The 18,198-nt window shown below is 41.2% G+C and overlaps 1 protein-coding gene across 1 annotated transcript in view; it reads right to left on the minus strand.

Annotated features, from left to right (window-relative positions):
- LOC120547699 (serine/threonine-protein kinase 32C-like) overlaps positions 1-18,198 on the minus strand; it is a 98,021-nt gene that overhangs the window by 31,290 nt on the left and 48,533 nt on the right. Inside the window, exon 3 of the mRNA XM_039783257.1 lies at positions 2,587-2,738. Coding sequence (XP_039639191.1) covers positions 2,587-2,738 — 152 coding nt within the window. The remainder of the gene's footprint in view (positions 1-2,586; positions 2,739-18,198) is intronic.

An 18,198-nucleotide genomic window follows, 5' to 3' on the forward strand; every position in this document is an offset into this window, starting at 1 on the left:
TTGGTTGATTGGTTGGGAATCAAACCCAGGTCTCCCACACCAAAGGTACGTGTCACATCCACTGCGCCATCACCACCTTGCCATGCTGGACGCAATCTACCCCTACCTCGTACGAGCCTGAGCTCAATGTGCGTTGTCGCTGCATTCCTAACAGCAGTCACGTTTGTTTTAAACATTCAGTATGATTATATTAGCTGTTGCTTACCGGCAGTGTTGGTCATCTTACTTTAAAAAAGTAATTAGTTACAGTTACAAATTACTTCTCCCAAAAAGTAACTGAGTTAGTAACTCAGCAAATAGTTACTCAGCAATGTAACTGTGACATTATTTTTCCTGGGCATAGCGTGCATGTTACATAAACATTCTTGCCTTTAATTTCAATGAGCGAGACGTAGTGCCGGTACTTCCAGTTCGAGAACGCTACCTTTGAATTTCCCTGGCTCGTCGCCATTGTCGCTGTCTTGTGTTTAGCGGTAGTCAGAGCGTGCAGTGAGACAGCGTGAGCAGGGCATCCGCCCACCCAGCCAATCATCATCGCATTTGCAACAGTGTCATCATCCCCACCCCTGCTCTCTCCCGGCAGCTGACGTGTAGCCAAAGCCTGACACCTCGCGCTTCATTCAACCAAATTGTAGTAACGCGCCACTTTACATTCTCAGTAACGATAACGGCGTTGCAGCGATGGGAAAAGTAATTAATGAGATTACTCCGTAACGCCGTTACTCCCAACACTGCTTACCGGTGAATGAGACATGAAGTAAAACTGCGGCCCTTTCTCCGCTCTGCTCTGAAGCAGCAACGCAGCGGTGCTCGTAAACGAAAAATCGATTTTCTCCTTAACATCTGCCGATGCTCCCCTCTGGGCTCCCGTAGCTCCGAACGGGCTCATCCCTCCCCCCGCGCGTTTGCCATAGAGATACACAAACAACATGGCAGCGACAGGGACTAACATGAATTATTTTCTTAACCAGTCGTTTCATTACGTACTTATCCGTAATCTCCGCCGAAATGACCGGCCGCTCGCGGTGCACTGTCCCTGGCTGAGAGTCACCTATTCTCGGTAACTGAACCACCAGCTACAGCTGACCTGAAGGAGCACCATGCGGGGCACCAGAGGCGGTGTTGAGCAACTCTTTTGCGGCTCAACACATCTACTAAATGCCGCTGATACAACCGAGCTGTGACGGAGGTCTGTAGCGGCTTAAACAACTTGCAACATTGACATATATATAATGGACCAATAGACCCCGTTGCTCTGGACGGAGACCAGTGAAGGATATTAGAAGCACTTTTCCGGTGATGGCCAGCTTTACTGCGCAGCCTCCAACTGACAGAGACAACGTAAATGTGACGTGAGCAACGTGTCTGAAAGTTGTAAGTCTTCTGGTAGCTGTGCCAAGAGAAATCTCAATCATTCCCAATCTTACAGAGACGGAGAGTGTAGGTATATGTAAGGAGATAACATAGGCACAGGCTAATTATTGCTAACTAACATGCTAGTTAACATTAGTAATTAAACCTAAACAGCTAATGTAAGTCGAAACTGCCTGCAAGCTTCTCCTGTACTATACAGTAATTCCTCTACTGTGTGACAGTAAGTCACTTGGTTATGACACAATCGTTAGCCTATTTTTTCAAAAACGTCTGCTAGGGAGCCATAACGTGAGGTACAAGGTAATGGAGCCTTTTATACATTGTCGTGTTTCTTTAGAAATAAACAATGGACAAATAGAGTCTTTAAACGCTTCAGATGTAAAGTTATTCGCAGTCAAGTGACGTAAAAAAAAAATGTCGGTCAGTGGAATGCTAACAAGAGGTGATCGCTTTGTAGCAACAAAATGGCGCCATCGGAGGTTCGAGTTCTGAAGCGAAGCTTACCCCCTTGACTTGCAATCGCCGCTCTGTAGCACGGAGCTCCGCTTCGACGTTTGTTTTTATCGCTACGAAGGAGCTTGCTACAGGTATGCTACATTCAAGAGACCATGGGATGTTAACGTACGTTACTCAGCAACAGGTGAAAATAGGGGCAAGGTTGCACAATAACGTTAAAATGATTTGAACTTTTAGCGAGGAACGAGAAGTGAATTACCTGTCTGTGTGAAAACAGCTTTATCTCACGCATCTGTTTTGTTGTTGTTGAATATATAGCTACCCACCCCAAAAAAAAAACTCAAACCAATCTATATTTCCACAAAATTGGCATGAATAATCATAATGGTATACATGCCCCATGTGTGTGCGTGTGTGTATGAGTCAAAACAAAATAAAACTTGTTTTGAACATTTTCTTTGTCATCTGCAGATTGATTTTAAGTAGAGGGAGAAAAAAATCGATTTAAATCTTAAATCGGATTTTTTTTTTTTTTAAATCTGGGATTTTTTTTTTAAGGCCATATCGCCCAGCCCTAGACGCTACTTTCAAATCTTAGCTAGCTTTTCAACATCACCAACCCTGCCTTTAAGAGTGAGCATGCACTTCTATCGTCTATCGGGAGGGTACATATACAAAATGCACAGACAGACAAAGCAGGCGACTGACACGGGCCGTGCAGACCACATTGAAAGTGTAAAAACATAGGATAGTCACCAGAGATTTACTAAAAAAACATGTTCAATTTCCTGTAGGATCTCAAGCTCTCTAAAGACGTTTCGGACCTCATCTCTCTCTATGCACTGCTGTTTGTTCATGTACTTCATGGCGTACATCTTCTCGGTGTCCCTCTTTTGCACAATGCATACCTGCAGCAAGCAAGGACAGAAGGGAGAAAAAGAGGAAGAGATGGGAGAAGACAGAAAGACAGAATTAAGCATCTCAGTACAAGATAAACATGTATTTAAACAATTTAAATGCACAATCTGCATGTGAATTTATAAAACAACAGCAAAACTGTTCTAATTGCAGAATTGCACTGGCAGGGAAAGAGAATTACATCACTCCTAAAAAAGGTGTTGAAGCCAAGTTTCAGCTCCACAAATGCGGACACGCTGCTATGCAAATGAAGTAGGTTTTCAAAATAGCCCACAGCATCTTTCAGCTGTTGATTAATGTGATTGTTGAGATAGATGCCTGGCATGTACCCATGCATAAAATGCTGACACGCTGAGCAACTCTAATGACATTTTTAAACACACAAGTTTGTGGCAGAAACAACTTTCAAACAAATCACCTCATTATTTATTCATCACAACTTTGGTGGTGTTGTCAGGAAGTGGCTGAGAAAGGTCAGGGTCAGGACGGGACTCCAGAGGGGTCAGAGCCATTACAGGAACATTACTGTGGCAACCACAGTCATTACACAGATCATGTGTCTGCTGCAAATCCGGCCTTGCAGACAAATAAGGAAATATGTTTTTACTCTTTTATGTGTTAGCTTGAATGGGCTATATCCAAAATTCTGAACATTAATGTAGCAGCAAACAACTATTTGCTATCTAAAGTTATCGTGGAGCAGGGATCTTCAACAGGGGGTCAAGGACCCCTAGAGGGTCCTCAGAGTCAATGCAGTGGGGCCTCCAAATCAAATTCAATGTTATTTATTTATTTTTTTCAATTTTATTATTGTTAATTTTTTTTTTTTTTTAAAGTCTTAACATGAATCCAACATATTATTAGCAAATATAAATCCCCACTGATAATAGGCATACTGGCCTATAGGTAAGGTAGTCACTAAGTTAGCCATCCACAGATAGTTCATTTTAAGGATTCACTGTGCCACATGTATGTTTAACATTAAAACATGATTTATAAAATCATGCCAACAATTATTAGGCTATTTTAATAGCCTATGCAAACAAAAGGTATGAAGGCTTTAGGCCTCCCTACATGTTATTGTAGACCCAGTTTAATATGCAACTTCATTTTCTACAATATACTGTATGTAGCAGGGGGTCCCCGTTCCATCTCTCTTTCCGTTAGGGGGTCCTTGGCTTAAAAAACGCTGAAGACCCTTGTCGTGGAGTAATGGCGTCCCGATTAGAGAATAAAGTCACACCGCTGATAACGCCGTCCTGATTCACGGTGGCTGGACGTTGTCGTCGGGGAAGCTTATGCACAACCTGTGAGTGTAAGCTAATCCCCATTAGCACTGCTAGCGCTGTTAGCATTGCTGATAACACCATCCAGCCATTGTGGTCAGGACATTGCCGTCGCGGAAGCTAACGCAAACTCTCCAGTGACCCCCCCCCCCCTCTCGAAGGTGCACCGGTGAGTGTGAGCTAACCCCGATTAGCACTGTTAACCATAACGTAGCTCAGCCACCCCCATGTTTGCTTGTTTTAAAGGTGAAAGCCCTGAACTATATTGGCAATAAGATATATCGCCGCTTTAAGACCATCAATGGATGGATAGTCTGGCTCAACGGATGTACATGGCTGCGATAGTGCCTTGACATTCGGCATGTGAGAGACGCATGCTGACGCGCATGACCCTCCCCTCTCGCTATCCATGCTATGGGGGCTTAGCGCCACCCAGGGCGGTTGTGATTGGTTTAACCCTTGTGTTGTCCTTCGGGTCCCAGTGACCCGAAGGACAACACAAGGATTATGTACTTCCGTTTACTTTGTAGAGAATTTCTCTCTAAACCCTGTTTCTTGTAAAGTAAGTAAGTAAAGTTTATTTCTAGAACACATTTAAACACAGTTTAAGCTGACCAAAATGCTGTACAAACGAGCACTAAGATGCTGTATTAACCCTTGTTTTGTCCTTTGGGTCACCGGGATCCAAAAGGACAAGACAAGGGTTAAAGAAATACAAACAAGCAAGAGCGTCTGTTCCTCTATCCCAGAATAGATAGGTGGTATAGCCAGACCATACTCCAACACTGACACAGCGCTGTGGAGATAGGAAAGGCAATGCAAGACTAATGGATTGATGACACCATGAAATTCAGAAGGATAGGTTTGGATTCATTAAAAACTAATGTGCCATATGTATGTTGAGAGAGTTATAGGGGATTGTTTCATGGTCAGTATGGGGGGGGAATGAATACAGCAGGCAATCCCATTCTCAGCATTCAGTGCATATGGTATGTGTGTGTTCTATTAAAATAGACTTGAAAACATCGGAATCCTTTAATGTGGCTTTACAGCAGTCTCCAACGGTTGGTGAGATCTAATTTGCATGACAGGGATACACCATCAGTAAAATGCCTAAGTGGGCCAGAGGGAATACACACTACTTCTGTGGCTTCAAATACAAAATGACTAACAAGATGCACAAAAATATTGTTGTTGCCTTTATTTCTTTAACCTGAATTATTCAATAGCATGTAAACAAGAACCCTGGTTTCCTGCACGGGGAAAAGAGAAATCTGGTTTCCACAAGTTAGATTTCGAACGGATACAGGTGATTTCTTTGTCTTGTCTACATTTATGTGGATTTTTTTAACACAGTATGTGCATGACAAAGGCTTGAGGTAGGCTATGAAAGAGGCAGTGCAGCAGGAAACACCCAGGGCTCCAGACTGCGACCAAATGGTCGCATTTTGCGACCAAAATTTTAGAGTGTGCGACTAAATTTTACATTCAGTCGCACATGTGCGACCAGTAAATTTGCCCCCTTTTTTACACTTAAACGTGGAAATTTCGGTACCTGAGAGCGTGTAAGCACAAAGCTTATCTGTCCTCTGCGCATGACAGAGAGCGGGAGCTCCGGCGTTACACACACCTACACGAAGGTGCGGGTGACCGGAGCTAAATTCGCGCTCTGCAGTTTTGTTGAAGTTACAGTTAGTCACGGAAATGCCAATAAAGTGGTTGCAAGTTTACATTTTTTCAAAACATCACACAGACCGCGTTTGCTGCGATTTTATATTAATATCGAGGAGAAAGCGGTCGCGGTCCCTGGGCACTGACTGACAGGCAGCTTGATTTCTACAGCACCTTTCAGCAACAAGGCAATTTAAAGTGCTTTACATGAAACATTAAAGAGCAATTAAAAACCGTCATGATGAAAATAAAACAGTCTAAAAAAGAATAATATAAATACAAGAATAAAAGTTACAGTGAGTAACAAATTAATAATTATTCAATTGGAGGTTGTAGGGCAGGTTTGGGAGGAGAGAGGGAGGGTTTTATTTTTATTTTAGTTTAGTAGCCTAAACAATGCATGTTTAATTTTAAGTTGAATTCATTGTAATAGTAGACTGGAGACTAGAGCTGGTGTATTTTTTAAATATTTGTAATGTCATGACAGCGATGGTGCTGTCGGTTTACCTTCTATGTTGCATCTTCATAAATGCAAAATAAAATGTGAAACTAAATTTGAAACATCACATTGTAATTTCTGCATCTATTATCAAAGTGTGTATTAGTAATACAGTGGAAATTAGTATAAATGTGAATATTTGGTTAGCATGTTGTTTTACGGTGTGTGTGCCCCTAAATTTTGTAGTTGCGCCCCTAAAATTTTCAGTTGGGGGCCAATGTGCTCCTAGTGAAAAAAGTTAGTCTGGAGCCCTGACACCATTACTCATCTTTGTAACACACTTAAAATATGTCAGCCTTGGTTTAAAGCTCTGGGAGGGGGGTCGGGATGGAATCATATTACCGACCCCCTGCATGTAAACGCACACTCTGATTTAATTTCTCCCAATAACCTTGCTTCTTGTGCGCATGTAAACATAGAAGCTGTGTAACCCTCACAAAAGACAAGAAGTTCACATCATTATCCGCTGTCAAAGTGCTTCAGGAATAAATCCTAAGCAGCTGTTTTGGCCCACAAAAAGTGTCCCCCAGTGCTGCGAGTGTAGCACTTGACCATCCTGTGAAGCATTAAAAGCTAAACAGCCCCCTGCTATTTCTGTTATAGACAGAAGGCCTTAGCTGGACTGAATTGTCCACCAAGGCACAGGTCTCCTCATTACAGTCGGCGCCAGAAAGAAAGCTGTTTTACACAGCACTCTGGCCCTGATGCAGCGCTAAAACACCCATCTTCTCATCTTCTCATCATTTTCTCAATTGTTTAGCCTCAAAGTCATACAAAAAGAAAAAAAAATGCCAATAGGGAGAGAAAATATCCCTTGCTTCCACGAAGATGGATGTTCGTGAAGCTGTGCAGATGCATGGTTTAACATTTTTCATCATGCAATGAGTTACTTTGACGTTGTCTGCTATATTCAAATGACTTGATTACAAACAAACCATAAAGATTCATGAAATCTGAAAATGCTTATGGTAACATACGATTTCCCATTCCACGGTTGGATTTTATTCACTTGATTTAAAGGGGGAAAAAAGACCATTTTAAGAATGAACAACAAAGTAAATGAGGTGTTAAAATGGTAATTTTCCATGTGGTGACAGGAGGAACTCTCAAGATGTAACACCATCTATTTAATTGTGCTCATGGTTTCCCCTCAAGCAGAGAGCTGAAAATGAGTGCCAGGTCTGACTCGGCTCGCTGTCTCTCCTGTTTCCTCCAAGCCAAAAGTGTTCCTACTTCTGTCGCATTCATTAGCTCATCACAGATGAAATTCATCAAACCTGCTCCTGCTCCTTCATGAAGTGTCAGATTATACTCAAGAAAAGACTTTTCATTAGCTATGCAGTTTTAAGATGATAATTGAAGATTTACCACTCTAAATTAGAAGCAATTAGCACATTTCCACCAGTTAGACCACAACAGCTTACCATTTTGCTTTTTCTTAGCTTTACTTTCTGTTGGTATTTCCAAGCTGTATGTTTCATGTTTAAAAGGTCCAACGTGTGGGAATTTCTCCCATCTAGCGTTAAGATCATATATCGCAATCAACTCTCTCGCACCACACAGTTCAAAGTACGTATTACAGCTACGGTAGCCTTCACGCTTCAAAAAGCCGGTCTCTTGCTCTTTTCAATATCCTTTTTCTTTTTCTGGACGAAGAAGAAGACTCCTGTTCCTGAAATTTGGATTTTGAATACGCGTGGTCCTCCATATTTCCTTCTTCAAACTTGCCGGGGCCGGGAAGCTACGATACCCATTAGCAACATTAGCAGCAACCTGTGAGTTTATCATGTGACAGCGAAAACACAAAAGGCGGAGCAGCATGTCCTGTATGTCCCTTAACGGCTAACGTATTTCAAGATGGTGCATGAATATGGAGCGTCTGGCCCAGTTCATGCGAATGTAAAATTTCAAGCCAAAAGGAATACTTGGAATTGAGGGTTGTGGTAAATATTCATGAAAAAGGACAAGTTTGTGAACGGGCACTAAACACGTTACACACTGGACCTTTAATGTTACAAGATTCATTACATCACGCTATCTTATATGTAACGTTGTTGGGGTTGCTGCTGTGTAAACCCAAATCCACTAATGAACAGAGAAGGACATGCTAACCTATGTCTGATTGCAGGGACCCAGGTTCCATTCAGCCCAAGATCATTTGTTCTAGGAGATGGGTCAATCCTAAACTGGATAGATAAACACACAGAGTTGGGTCCACACAAAGTTTAATGATAGCCAGATAGATTCTTTTAAGAGGATGGAGGAGTGAATGGGAGCTGTCAATCCAGGAGTGGGCTTGTGAGATGGCTAAGGAGGAGGCGTTTGAAAAAAATGTCATATAAACGAAGATTGCAAGATTGAATGTTAACACTAGACAATGGAAAAATTACTTAGGTTTCTGGAGGGCTCCTAAGAAGCTGTGCGCTGTGGAGAGGCGTATACTATGTGCTTATTGTTTTATCACATATACATAATATGTTTATTGGGTTTCCAAGTTGTCTATTTTGTTGTGTTGTGTTGAATATTATGGTTATTATTTTATCTTGTCTTAAGTTATAATGAGTGGCCGAGAGGCGGGGGTTGGGGGGCGCAATGTGTTCATGTTGTGAGCAGTTTGTTTTGTTTTAAAACATAATAAAAATTGTTAATCACAAAAAAGGACAGAGCGAAGCCACTAATGTCAGCCTAAACTCTAGACAAGTCATAAACTTAACCTGTAAACCCATGAACCTTTATAAACTAATATATTTAGTTAATAATTGACTCCTTGGCCTCGGAAGTCACACTCACTTACTACTTACGGTAGGTAGTAAGCTAGTTAGCGGGACATGCTATAGATTGCTGTATACTTTAGAGCTGATAAACAGTATATAATCCATTCATTGCGCTTTTGCTCTTGTAAGTATCAATAAATCTGTATAGGTATTGCTATCAATATTATTGTCATTGTCAGTCACTGCAGACTTTTAATGTCTGATGGTTTAAATACTGTTACAGAGGACTTCCCATATCCCTATTAAATAAAGTACTTTTCTGGGGGAAAAGCCAAACATGTAATATCAGCAGAAAATATTGCTTATTGCCAGTTTAAATTTTATAATCCTACTATTAGATTTCAAGTCTCAGTATCAATTCAATTATACCCCGTACGTTCTTTATAGACTATTTTTATTTATTTTTTAGCCCTCAGCATAACACACAGCTCCAGGCCCTCCCTTTTTCCATCTCCCTTATTGAGCTCAGCACAGACCCAGTTTCTCTTTGCTCTTAGCCAGGCCAGTCTGTACCATCTGCGCTGGGCTAGAAGGTAGGCTCAATTAACTCCTTTGAAGCCGGCAAACAAGAAAATCTAAAAGGTTATCGCCACATTTTTTTTTTCATTTTACTGTTAAGGCAAATGGGTAGCTGTGGCTCAGAGGTAGAGCGGGTCGTCATTCAACCACAAGATTGCTTCTCCAGCTGCATGTCAAAGGGTCCATGAGGAAGACACTGAACCGCAAGTTGCCCCGTGGATGCTGCTGTGTAGCTGTCCACTGCTCCTAATGCTTAGGATTACAATGTACTTTATGATTGTATGTGACAGAAAATAGTCTAAAAAGTGTTTAAATAAGCCTCTTTCCCATATGCAACTTAAAGTGCTCCTATTATGCTCATTTTCAGGTTCATAACTGTATTTACAGGTTATATCAGAATAGGTTTACGTGGTTTAATTTTCAAGAAACACTATATTTTTGTTGTACTGCACATTGCTGCAGCTCCTCTTTTCACCCTGTGTGTTGAAATCTCTGTTTTAGCTACAGAGTGAGGCATCTCACTTCTGTTCCATCTTTGTTGGGAGTCGCTCATGCGCAGTAGCTAGGTAAGGACTACTAGCCAGTCAGAAGCAGAGTATGAGGGCGTGCGACGCTAGCAGCTAGGCGAGCATTATAACGTGTGTTACAAAGTGACGCACGTTTGTCTCTGAAGTAAAGGCTGGACTACAACAGAGCTGTTTGGAGCAGTTGGAGATGGTAAGTCCCATTGGGGTGGACTTTGGGCTTTTTCACTTTGTAAACAAGATATATAACAATAAAGGAAAGGGAAAAGGCCCAAAAGCATAATATGAGCACTTTAACAGATTTATGATCAAGCAATTTTCCAGGTCTGCACCATCTGGGAACAAGAAATACATTTTTAGAGACACACCATGGCTCAGAGCATATTTTGGAAATCTTGTATTCATGGCTCTGCTGGGAGCTAAAGCAGCTACATTCTCTAATAGAGCATGCCAAAAGTCTCTGAGCCAATCACCACTACCCTACATGTAACATCAAAATACCTTGTGTGAGTGAGAAAGAGCCATGTTGGTAACCAGACCTTCCTCCACAGCGCTGCGGAGGAGGGTCTGGCTAGTCCACACAACATTCTGGGAATGGGATAAAAACGTGCTCTGGTTTATTGCCATTTCTTTAAACCAATCACAATCGTCTTGGGCGGCGCTATGTGCCCGACGCAGGTAATGTGCCTCTGCAAAATAGGGAAGGAACTTGTTTTGGTGGAACATGTCCACGTAGGGAGGCGAGCTCTGGAATTAAAATGGCTGTCGAGTGTGTGAAGAAAATTTGACTCAAAAAAAGATAAATATAATTTGATTGTCGGTGGTAGGTTTCCCGAACTGACCAGAGCTCAGAATGCCAACACAAAGAAAGCGGAAGTTCAGGGACATCCAGCTGAAAATGAGGGACATCCGGCGGAACCTCCGGCGGCACCGTAAAAAATCCTGGAATTTGAAATGTAGTCGATATGTATATGTGGAAACTATCTTGAGAATACATTTTCTACACAAGGTCTATGAGTGATGGATAAACCAGAACCGTATTGTTAATTTGAGAGCACTACTGAGGAGAGTTTTTTTTAAATTGGTCCCTGCTCACAACCTCATTACTTTGTGACCAATGGAATATGGAAGTGAAATGTTCAGTGCGGTAAATTATCTATTTAAAGCAAGCATCTATAGCACACAGAGATAATGGAGATTATGGTATAATTTAATAAATGGTAATGACAATGTCAAGTATGTGCATTAGTTATATTCATTAAGCATCATCTTTCAGATTAATTCTTACTTATCCTTTGAATGTTTAATGTGGCTTCATTTAAATGCAGGATGTGCCCTGTATGGTGGCTCTTAAGGCTCAAGGTACTGCCCCTTTGCTATTTTTTGGGCTGATGTGCCCGTCTGGACCAAATAAAAAATGATTAGTTCAACTCTTATTGCTGCTGCTATTCTTATAATTCTTATAAACACACTGCTAGGATTCCAATAAACAAGTCATTACTTTAAAGAGGCATCTTTTTTTTTTTTTGAAGAAGAAGAAGAAGAATAAGTTAAGGAGGGAATCTAAATCTTTCTCCCTTTGTTTAAATGAGCATTACGTAAAATATTGATCTTTAGGTCAGTGATTTGCACAGCAGTTAAGGTTGATTTACATGGTTTGTTTGAAACTAAGAATTAACATCTAAGTCATTCAGTGATTTAGATTTATATTATTCCCATGGGAGACATAGGGCCCTGTTTTAACGATCTAAGCGCACGGCGTGAAGCGCCTGGCGCAGGTGCGTTTAGGGCGTGTCGAAAACCACTTTTGCTAGTTTGACATCGGAAAAAAAGGGTCCGTGCGCCGGGCGCATGGTTCAAAAGATTTGTACTTTGTGTCTTCATTAATTCATAGGTGTGTTTTGGGTGTAACATGCAATAAACCAATCAGAGTGTCATCTCCCATTCCCTATAAAGCCAGGTGCGTTTGGACCTTGGCGCATTGCTATGATGATGGCAGATTTGCACCATAATATTTTTATTTGTAATCTTTTGCATGTTTGTGTGCTGCTGCGCTTCCCTGTGTGTGTGTAAGAAGCATAGTGTGCGCACGCTGTGCATAAACCTAGGCACATTTTACTAATGTGCTGTTAAAATGCTGCGTTATTGACTTTAGACCAGGCTTTTGTTGGTCGATGGCGCGATCACTTCCCGCTGCCTCAAGATAGCAATACGCCAAGAATGCACCTGAACACACCTCCCTGTTAGACGCAAAGATGGGCGCAGGTGCATTTGCTATTTAAACGACGCGGGCGCTGGACGGGAAATTGACAACTGCATCGATCTTAAACTAGCAAAGAGACTTGCGTCAGGCTTTGCGCTGCGCCGGGTGCAAGATAGCATCAGATATCTTGGAATTCGAAGCGTGTTGCCAAGCACTGTAAAAAGCTAATTGTTGACTGTGGTTACCCAAGATGAATACAGCTTTACACATGAACCGGTGTGCACACTTGCAGGAACTCTAAAGAGAGCAGACAGCGGCAGAGAGAGAAATAATTCAAGGCAGCCAAGAGGTGAACGTTTGTAATTGAAATATTGAATTGCTCTGTTTTGAATTACTGCCATCAATTCTCTGTGCACGTCCACCTCTGTAGGTTGTTGATAGTCAGACTTTATACATGAAACTCCGTTCATTTTGAATGGAGTCAAGTTTTCCTGACCATATTCTCTGATGAAGTACTACAATTGCATTATATACAGCTATTTTTTAGATTTCCTTGATTTACAAGACTATTGACTGTGGTAGCTGTGTGGAATGTTTATCAACCAGGCAGATATCAGACTGTCAGTCATCTTCCACCGTCCCCATCTTATCTGGAATCCTCAGGAGCCGGTCAACGGAGTGAAATGATGACTTTTGAAAAGGATTTATTCATATATTCATTGGGCATATTAGCAATTCAATGCATTAGCCCAGTTTAGTATGGAGCAGAAGAAAGTAACAATTTTGAGGCGAGATGTGTAAGGCAGAATGTTCTGCAAGCTATTTGCATATGAATGGAGACATTTTCACCTAGATTGAAGTCCGTTGAGATGAAAGATTCCGGCTATCGCTGTGATGGCTGGCTTAGGACCGAGGCACCAGCAGAGTGATGGCTTCTGAGACCAATTCTCTCCGAGCAGTAATGGACCCTAAAGTGTCCCTAATTAATTCTGCAACATTATCTCCAAATTGCGAATGGTCAGCATGAGCCAACCCAGTCGAGGTTTTCATTGTTAAAGTCTAATCTAGGAACACCTGCTGTTTAGATTTCCTTTAAATATTTGTCACAGATAAAAGGTCATTTTGTTTTCGAAAGGGCAGGGTGGAAGCTAGGGGCGAGTCCGACGATGTTGCCAAATTTCTCCGCTGGCTGGCTGACTGTGCATCTGGGGGAAGAGCTTGCTAAACAATTGGTACATTCACCCAGAACAGGCTCTGGATTTTCCAGCCTCAAGCAAGCACGAATCATCCAACAAAAGGAACTCATGGTGCGGTCCACTTCAAATTTTAGGAATTCATGACATTATACATTTATGACTAAAAAAGCTTTTCATCTTAAGGTACTATTTATTAAGCTTGTGAAGCTGAAAAACCCATCTAATTTCCTTCATCCGGACAGAATAGTGTATTTGTTTAGAAAACTATTTTCAGCTGCAAATGTGCCAGTGAGTATTTACGGCAGCTCAAAACACTGAACCGCTGGGCCTGTGTTCGTGGTAATGAAGAAATGTGCCACCCAGTGCAACACTGTGGCTCATTGATGTGTTTTTAAAAGGTTTCGGACAACAGTGGAGCTCTATGGAGATGAGGTATAAGAGATATCGGGGTTTCGACACAGATATGCGTTCTATTCTTTGCTGGTTTTGGTCTTTTAATTAGATTTGTTGACAAAAAAGAAACAAATATAGAATACCACCAGACTTATTCTTTTTCTGTGCGGCTCCCAGTATTCACTTGTTTACCATGGAGTGAATTCAAAAGGAGCGTTGTTTGAGAAGAAACACTGAATGAATGTACACCCGTGTTTTGACCAGCTGTATTTACATATACAGCGTGTGAGTAAAACCTGCTGTCACGCTCCAGGTGACAATGAATTCAGCACAGCAGCTGTCAGACCGCTCTAGTCCCATGCAACAGTGAACGTGAATGGTATTTTGGTTAATGAGCAAATACATTTGAAGAAAAAAAAAACAAAAAAAAACAGGCCATTCACATGGGCTGTGTCCAGTTTATACTCGGCTCCAGATTCCACGTCTCTAAGCAGCGGGAAAGGCGACAGCGCTGGCCCGGGGTGAGATGCTGTCACGATGTTGGCTGTAATCTCTGACCACCAGCTGCACATAGCACCTGTTTCTCTCTCTTAGAGAGCTTTTTAGAGGTGGACACACACACACACACACACACACACACACACACACACACACACACACACACACACACACACACACACACACACACACACACACAAAAAAAAAAAAAAAAAAAAAAAAAAAAAAAAAAAAAATAGTACAGTATGTCTATTTAGATCTATTCATCTCCTCAACCACAGTCATGTGAAAAGCAGACAGAGACTTCCCTAAATTTAGAAATGTTTAAGAGTTAGAATTAAGTAACAACATTTCAGTATTTAAACAAACCAGTGGGATATATTATTCTTACATGGTATACTGGACTGTCTGGTAGGAGAGATGCGTGGCCAGCCAAAGTGAAATCAATATAACCTCACTATTGTCAAGTTATTTAGGGACGGAGTGATACTTCTAGTGGGTTTAGGGTGATGTTAATGTGCGTTATGTTAGATGTGTGTGTGTGTGTGTGTGTATATGAGAAGATTTTCACTCACACACACACACACACACACACACAGTAAACGTAAAGGCAAGACAATATCAATGTCTCTGGACAGTGTTAGAAGTGCCGACTCTTTGTTGTGTCACCTGAAGGAAAAGCCACAGATGAAAGCACCTGTCCGTCTCATCCTCCTTTGTGTCACATTCTTTGCATCCGATGCTCACTTTTAATAGTTTTGAGCTCTGAAGCATGAAACCAACTTTGTTTTTCTGCAGCACAATCATTATTTAATCAGTGCTAAGAAAGGAGAACGGCACTAATAACGAGGAGCTTGGCGTGCCGTTTCCTGGAGCTAATCCATAGGGTCAGCTGTGGGCGCCAGGCAGGCAGATGAACACGTTTCTGTGATTCAATAACACATTCAAACATCCACCAGTCTAAATAAGGCCACCGCAGTTTTTTACCCACATGTTCTAAAACTAACTTTTGAAGATCTTTAATGAGGCACATACGAGCAGCAATTACAGAATAACAAAGGCAGTTCCTCCATGGTTTGTGATGAGAGCAGCTACTTGTAAACTCCATAAAAAAAAAAAAGCAACAGTAACCAATTAATAAATCAGCAATTCATATTCAACAGACCAACAGAGACTGCACGGAAGGGTTGCAACAGTATGAGATTTTCTCAGAATATATCAGTTTCACGGTGTCACAGTGTTACGCCCTTTATAAGGCTTACCTACTGCACTTTTAGTTATAAGTGAAACTTGAAACCATTATTTTAAATGGAAGTATGTGTGAAAAGTCTCCATTTTGAAAATAAACAAAATTAGTTTTTTCAATACTTATTATATATTACCCTATTATTATTCGTAGTAACCCTACTGCACAGTAAACCATCCAGATTGTACAGCCTACTAAAAGAGTAAAGATTCAAATATGCTGTAATCAATATATAGTATGCCCCATCTACTGAAGATCATGAGACTAATTACATATTCCAGGGAGATATTCGGTCCAGCTCTGACTCCAGCCTTTTAACTGGATGGCAGGATCATGTTCATTTGCGAGGTCATTGGATAATTATCCCACAGGGCATTGGAGAATTCATAATAAAATAAAAGATTCATCCACAAGACTAAAAAGAATAAGACAATGAGAGCAATGTTTTCTGAGAGTGACCAGTATGACTGAAGCACACCCATTTAACAAACCAGTCCTTTAGTTCATGCATGTAATCCTTTAGCTTTGTCTTAATTAAACCCAAGAGGTGCTTTCTCCTTCAATTTCCTTAGAACGTTATCTGGACTCGAGGCTCAATAGTCCTAATACAAAAAAAAACTCATGTGGTATTAAAAAGATGAACAGCTCCTTCAATACCCTTTTTATTAACTGAGGGTTACCAAACAATGGAGTATTATGCTGCCAGAGTTATGGAAGAAGAGGTGTGAAAAATATCGGAGGAGAGTCAGACTGACAGGCCTATGAGCAAGAGCCTCAAACTACGCTCAAAATAGGAAACCAGGAAGTTCATTACACGCCTTTGATAATGTGTTTCATCCATCACAGAGGAGATATTAAATCAGACCACCAATACAATCTCACTCATGGCTTTTAATATATATATATATTAGGGATGTCTCGAGAACCGATACTTGCGATACCTTTCCATTCTAAAATGACAAAACACTGACGGTGCCCATTTTGTTTTTAAGCACCGTGATGCCAGTGTTAGCATCGGTGATGCGCCTCTTCTGGAACTGATGGGGGCAGTACACGCTTCAGAGTGTTCCAGTCGATACTTACATTCAGAAGTTGGAGCAAGTCACGAGCAAGTGGAACTACACATGGCATAGAGAGCTGAAGTCACGCCCTTCTACTTCCGGTCCATGGGACATATCTTTCGAAAAAAAATATGAACGAGAGTCAATGGAGAGATAATAATTATTTTTTGATCCCGTTTCAATCGAGCCATGAAATACACACAGGATGTTCATCGGTTTAAAAGATAATTTCGCAAGTCAAGAAAGTCTCAGTTTATTGTTAAACTGTTGAAGTATAAGACTGTGAAAATACGTAATTAGAAAGACTACACACTTCAAAGTCGCATGGACGACGTCTAGCTGAAGCTACGATGTCTGTGTGTATCGTACCGGGGATGTAACGTTACTCAAATGAGCAGAGGATCTTGCTTGTTCTTTCGGTTATCTGCCGCAAACACTTCACTGGATAAAACACATCAGGTAAGATAACGTTACATGTGTTGTGGAACATATGACAAACCTACGGTTTTTTTCCGGTTGAAAAATTATCTGTGAAACTGATGAACATCAAATTTGTAATCCATGGCTCAATTCAAACGGGATCAAAAAATGATTTGCCTCTCCCCTGTTCACTGGAATGGTTGATGCACTATGACCATTAATTGCACTTTATTATGTTGTTCTATGCTCTATTGCACATGTTTTGTATGTCTTGTTATGACATTTTGATATTTTTCAAATATTTTTAATAAAGAAGTTCATGTTTCAAGTTCAAGTACATGGAATCTTAGAAAAAGTTTTTTAACCGTGGTATCGAAATCGGCATTGTGTTATTTTACTGGTATTAGCACAGACTACTCCATTTTTGGTATCATGACACCCCTAATAAATAAATAAGTATAAATATATATATAAATACATATACATACACACACACAGGGTGTGATTTGTTGAGAAAAGCAGGGGGATGTTTTTGATCATGCACAACAAAATATGCAAGAATTAAATCCCCCTGCCACTCGACCAGGCATGCCAAAACCCTAATTAATGCACCTCAATATTCAATAGAAAACACAGCGCTTTCAAGCCGGAGAGCAGAGTTCACTTCGCGGGGAAAACTAAATACTTTCACCCAGGAAACGCTCTTTCGTTCATCATCGCCGCATGACGCAAACTTTTTCTGGCTAAACTCCACTACCACGGCCCCTAAAAGGACCGTCATCTGGCGGTGCCTGTAGCCGGCCCGGAGTCACCTATTGGAGGATGAACAAGTGTCGCTGGTAGCCGGCGTCCCGGAGCTCTGTAGACGGCTAAATACAACCAGTAACTGCTGCTCGGATTTTACTGTGTTATCGCACTTTAGACTGTTCAGGTTACAGCGCTTTACTTAGTTTAAAATACTTCTATTTTAGGAGTAAGATGGTCTATTGGTGAAGTAGCATTGATAACTTTGAGGGGGTATACATTTTGTCCCCACCGGGGATAAATAATTCATCAGAGGCAGGGATATGTAGACCAGAAAGGGGGAAATCCCATGCATCCCCACCTGAAAAATCGCACCCTGTATAATATGTATTAGACATGTATCTCACAGTTAGGCA

The sequence above is a fragment of the Perca fluviatilis genome, chromosome 19, assembly GCF_010015445.1.
Source record: "Perca fluviatilis chromosome 19, GENO_Pfluv_1.0, whole genome shotgun sequence".
NCBI classification, from domain to species: domain Eukaryota; kingdom Metazoa; phylum Chordata; class Actinopteri; order Perciformes; family Percidae; genus Perca; species Perca fluviatilis.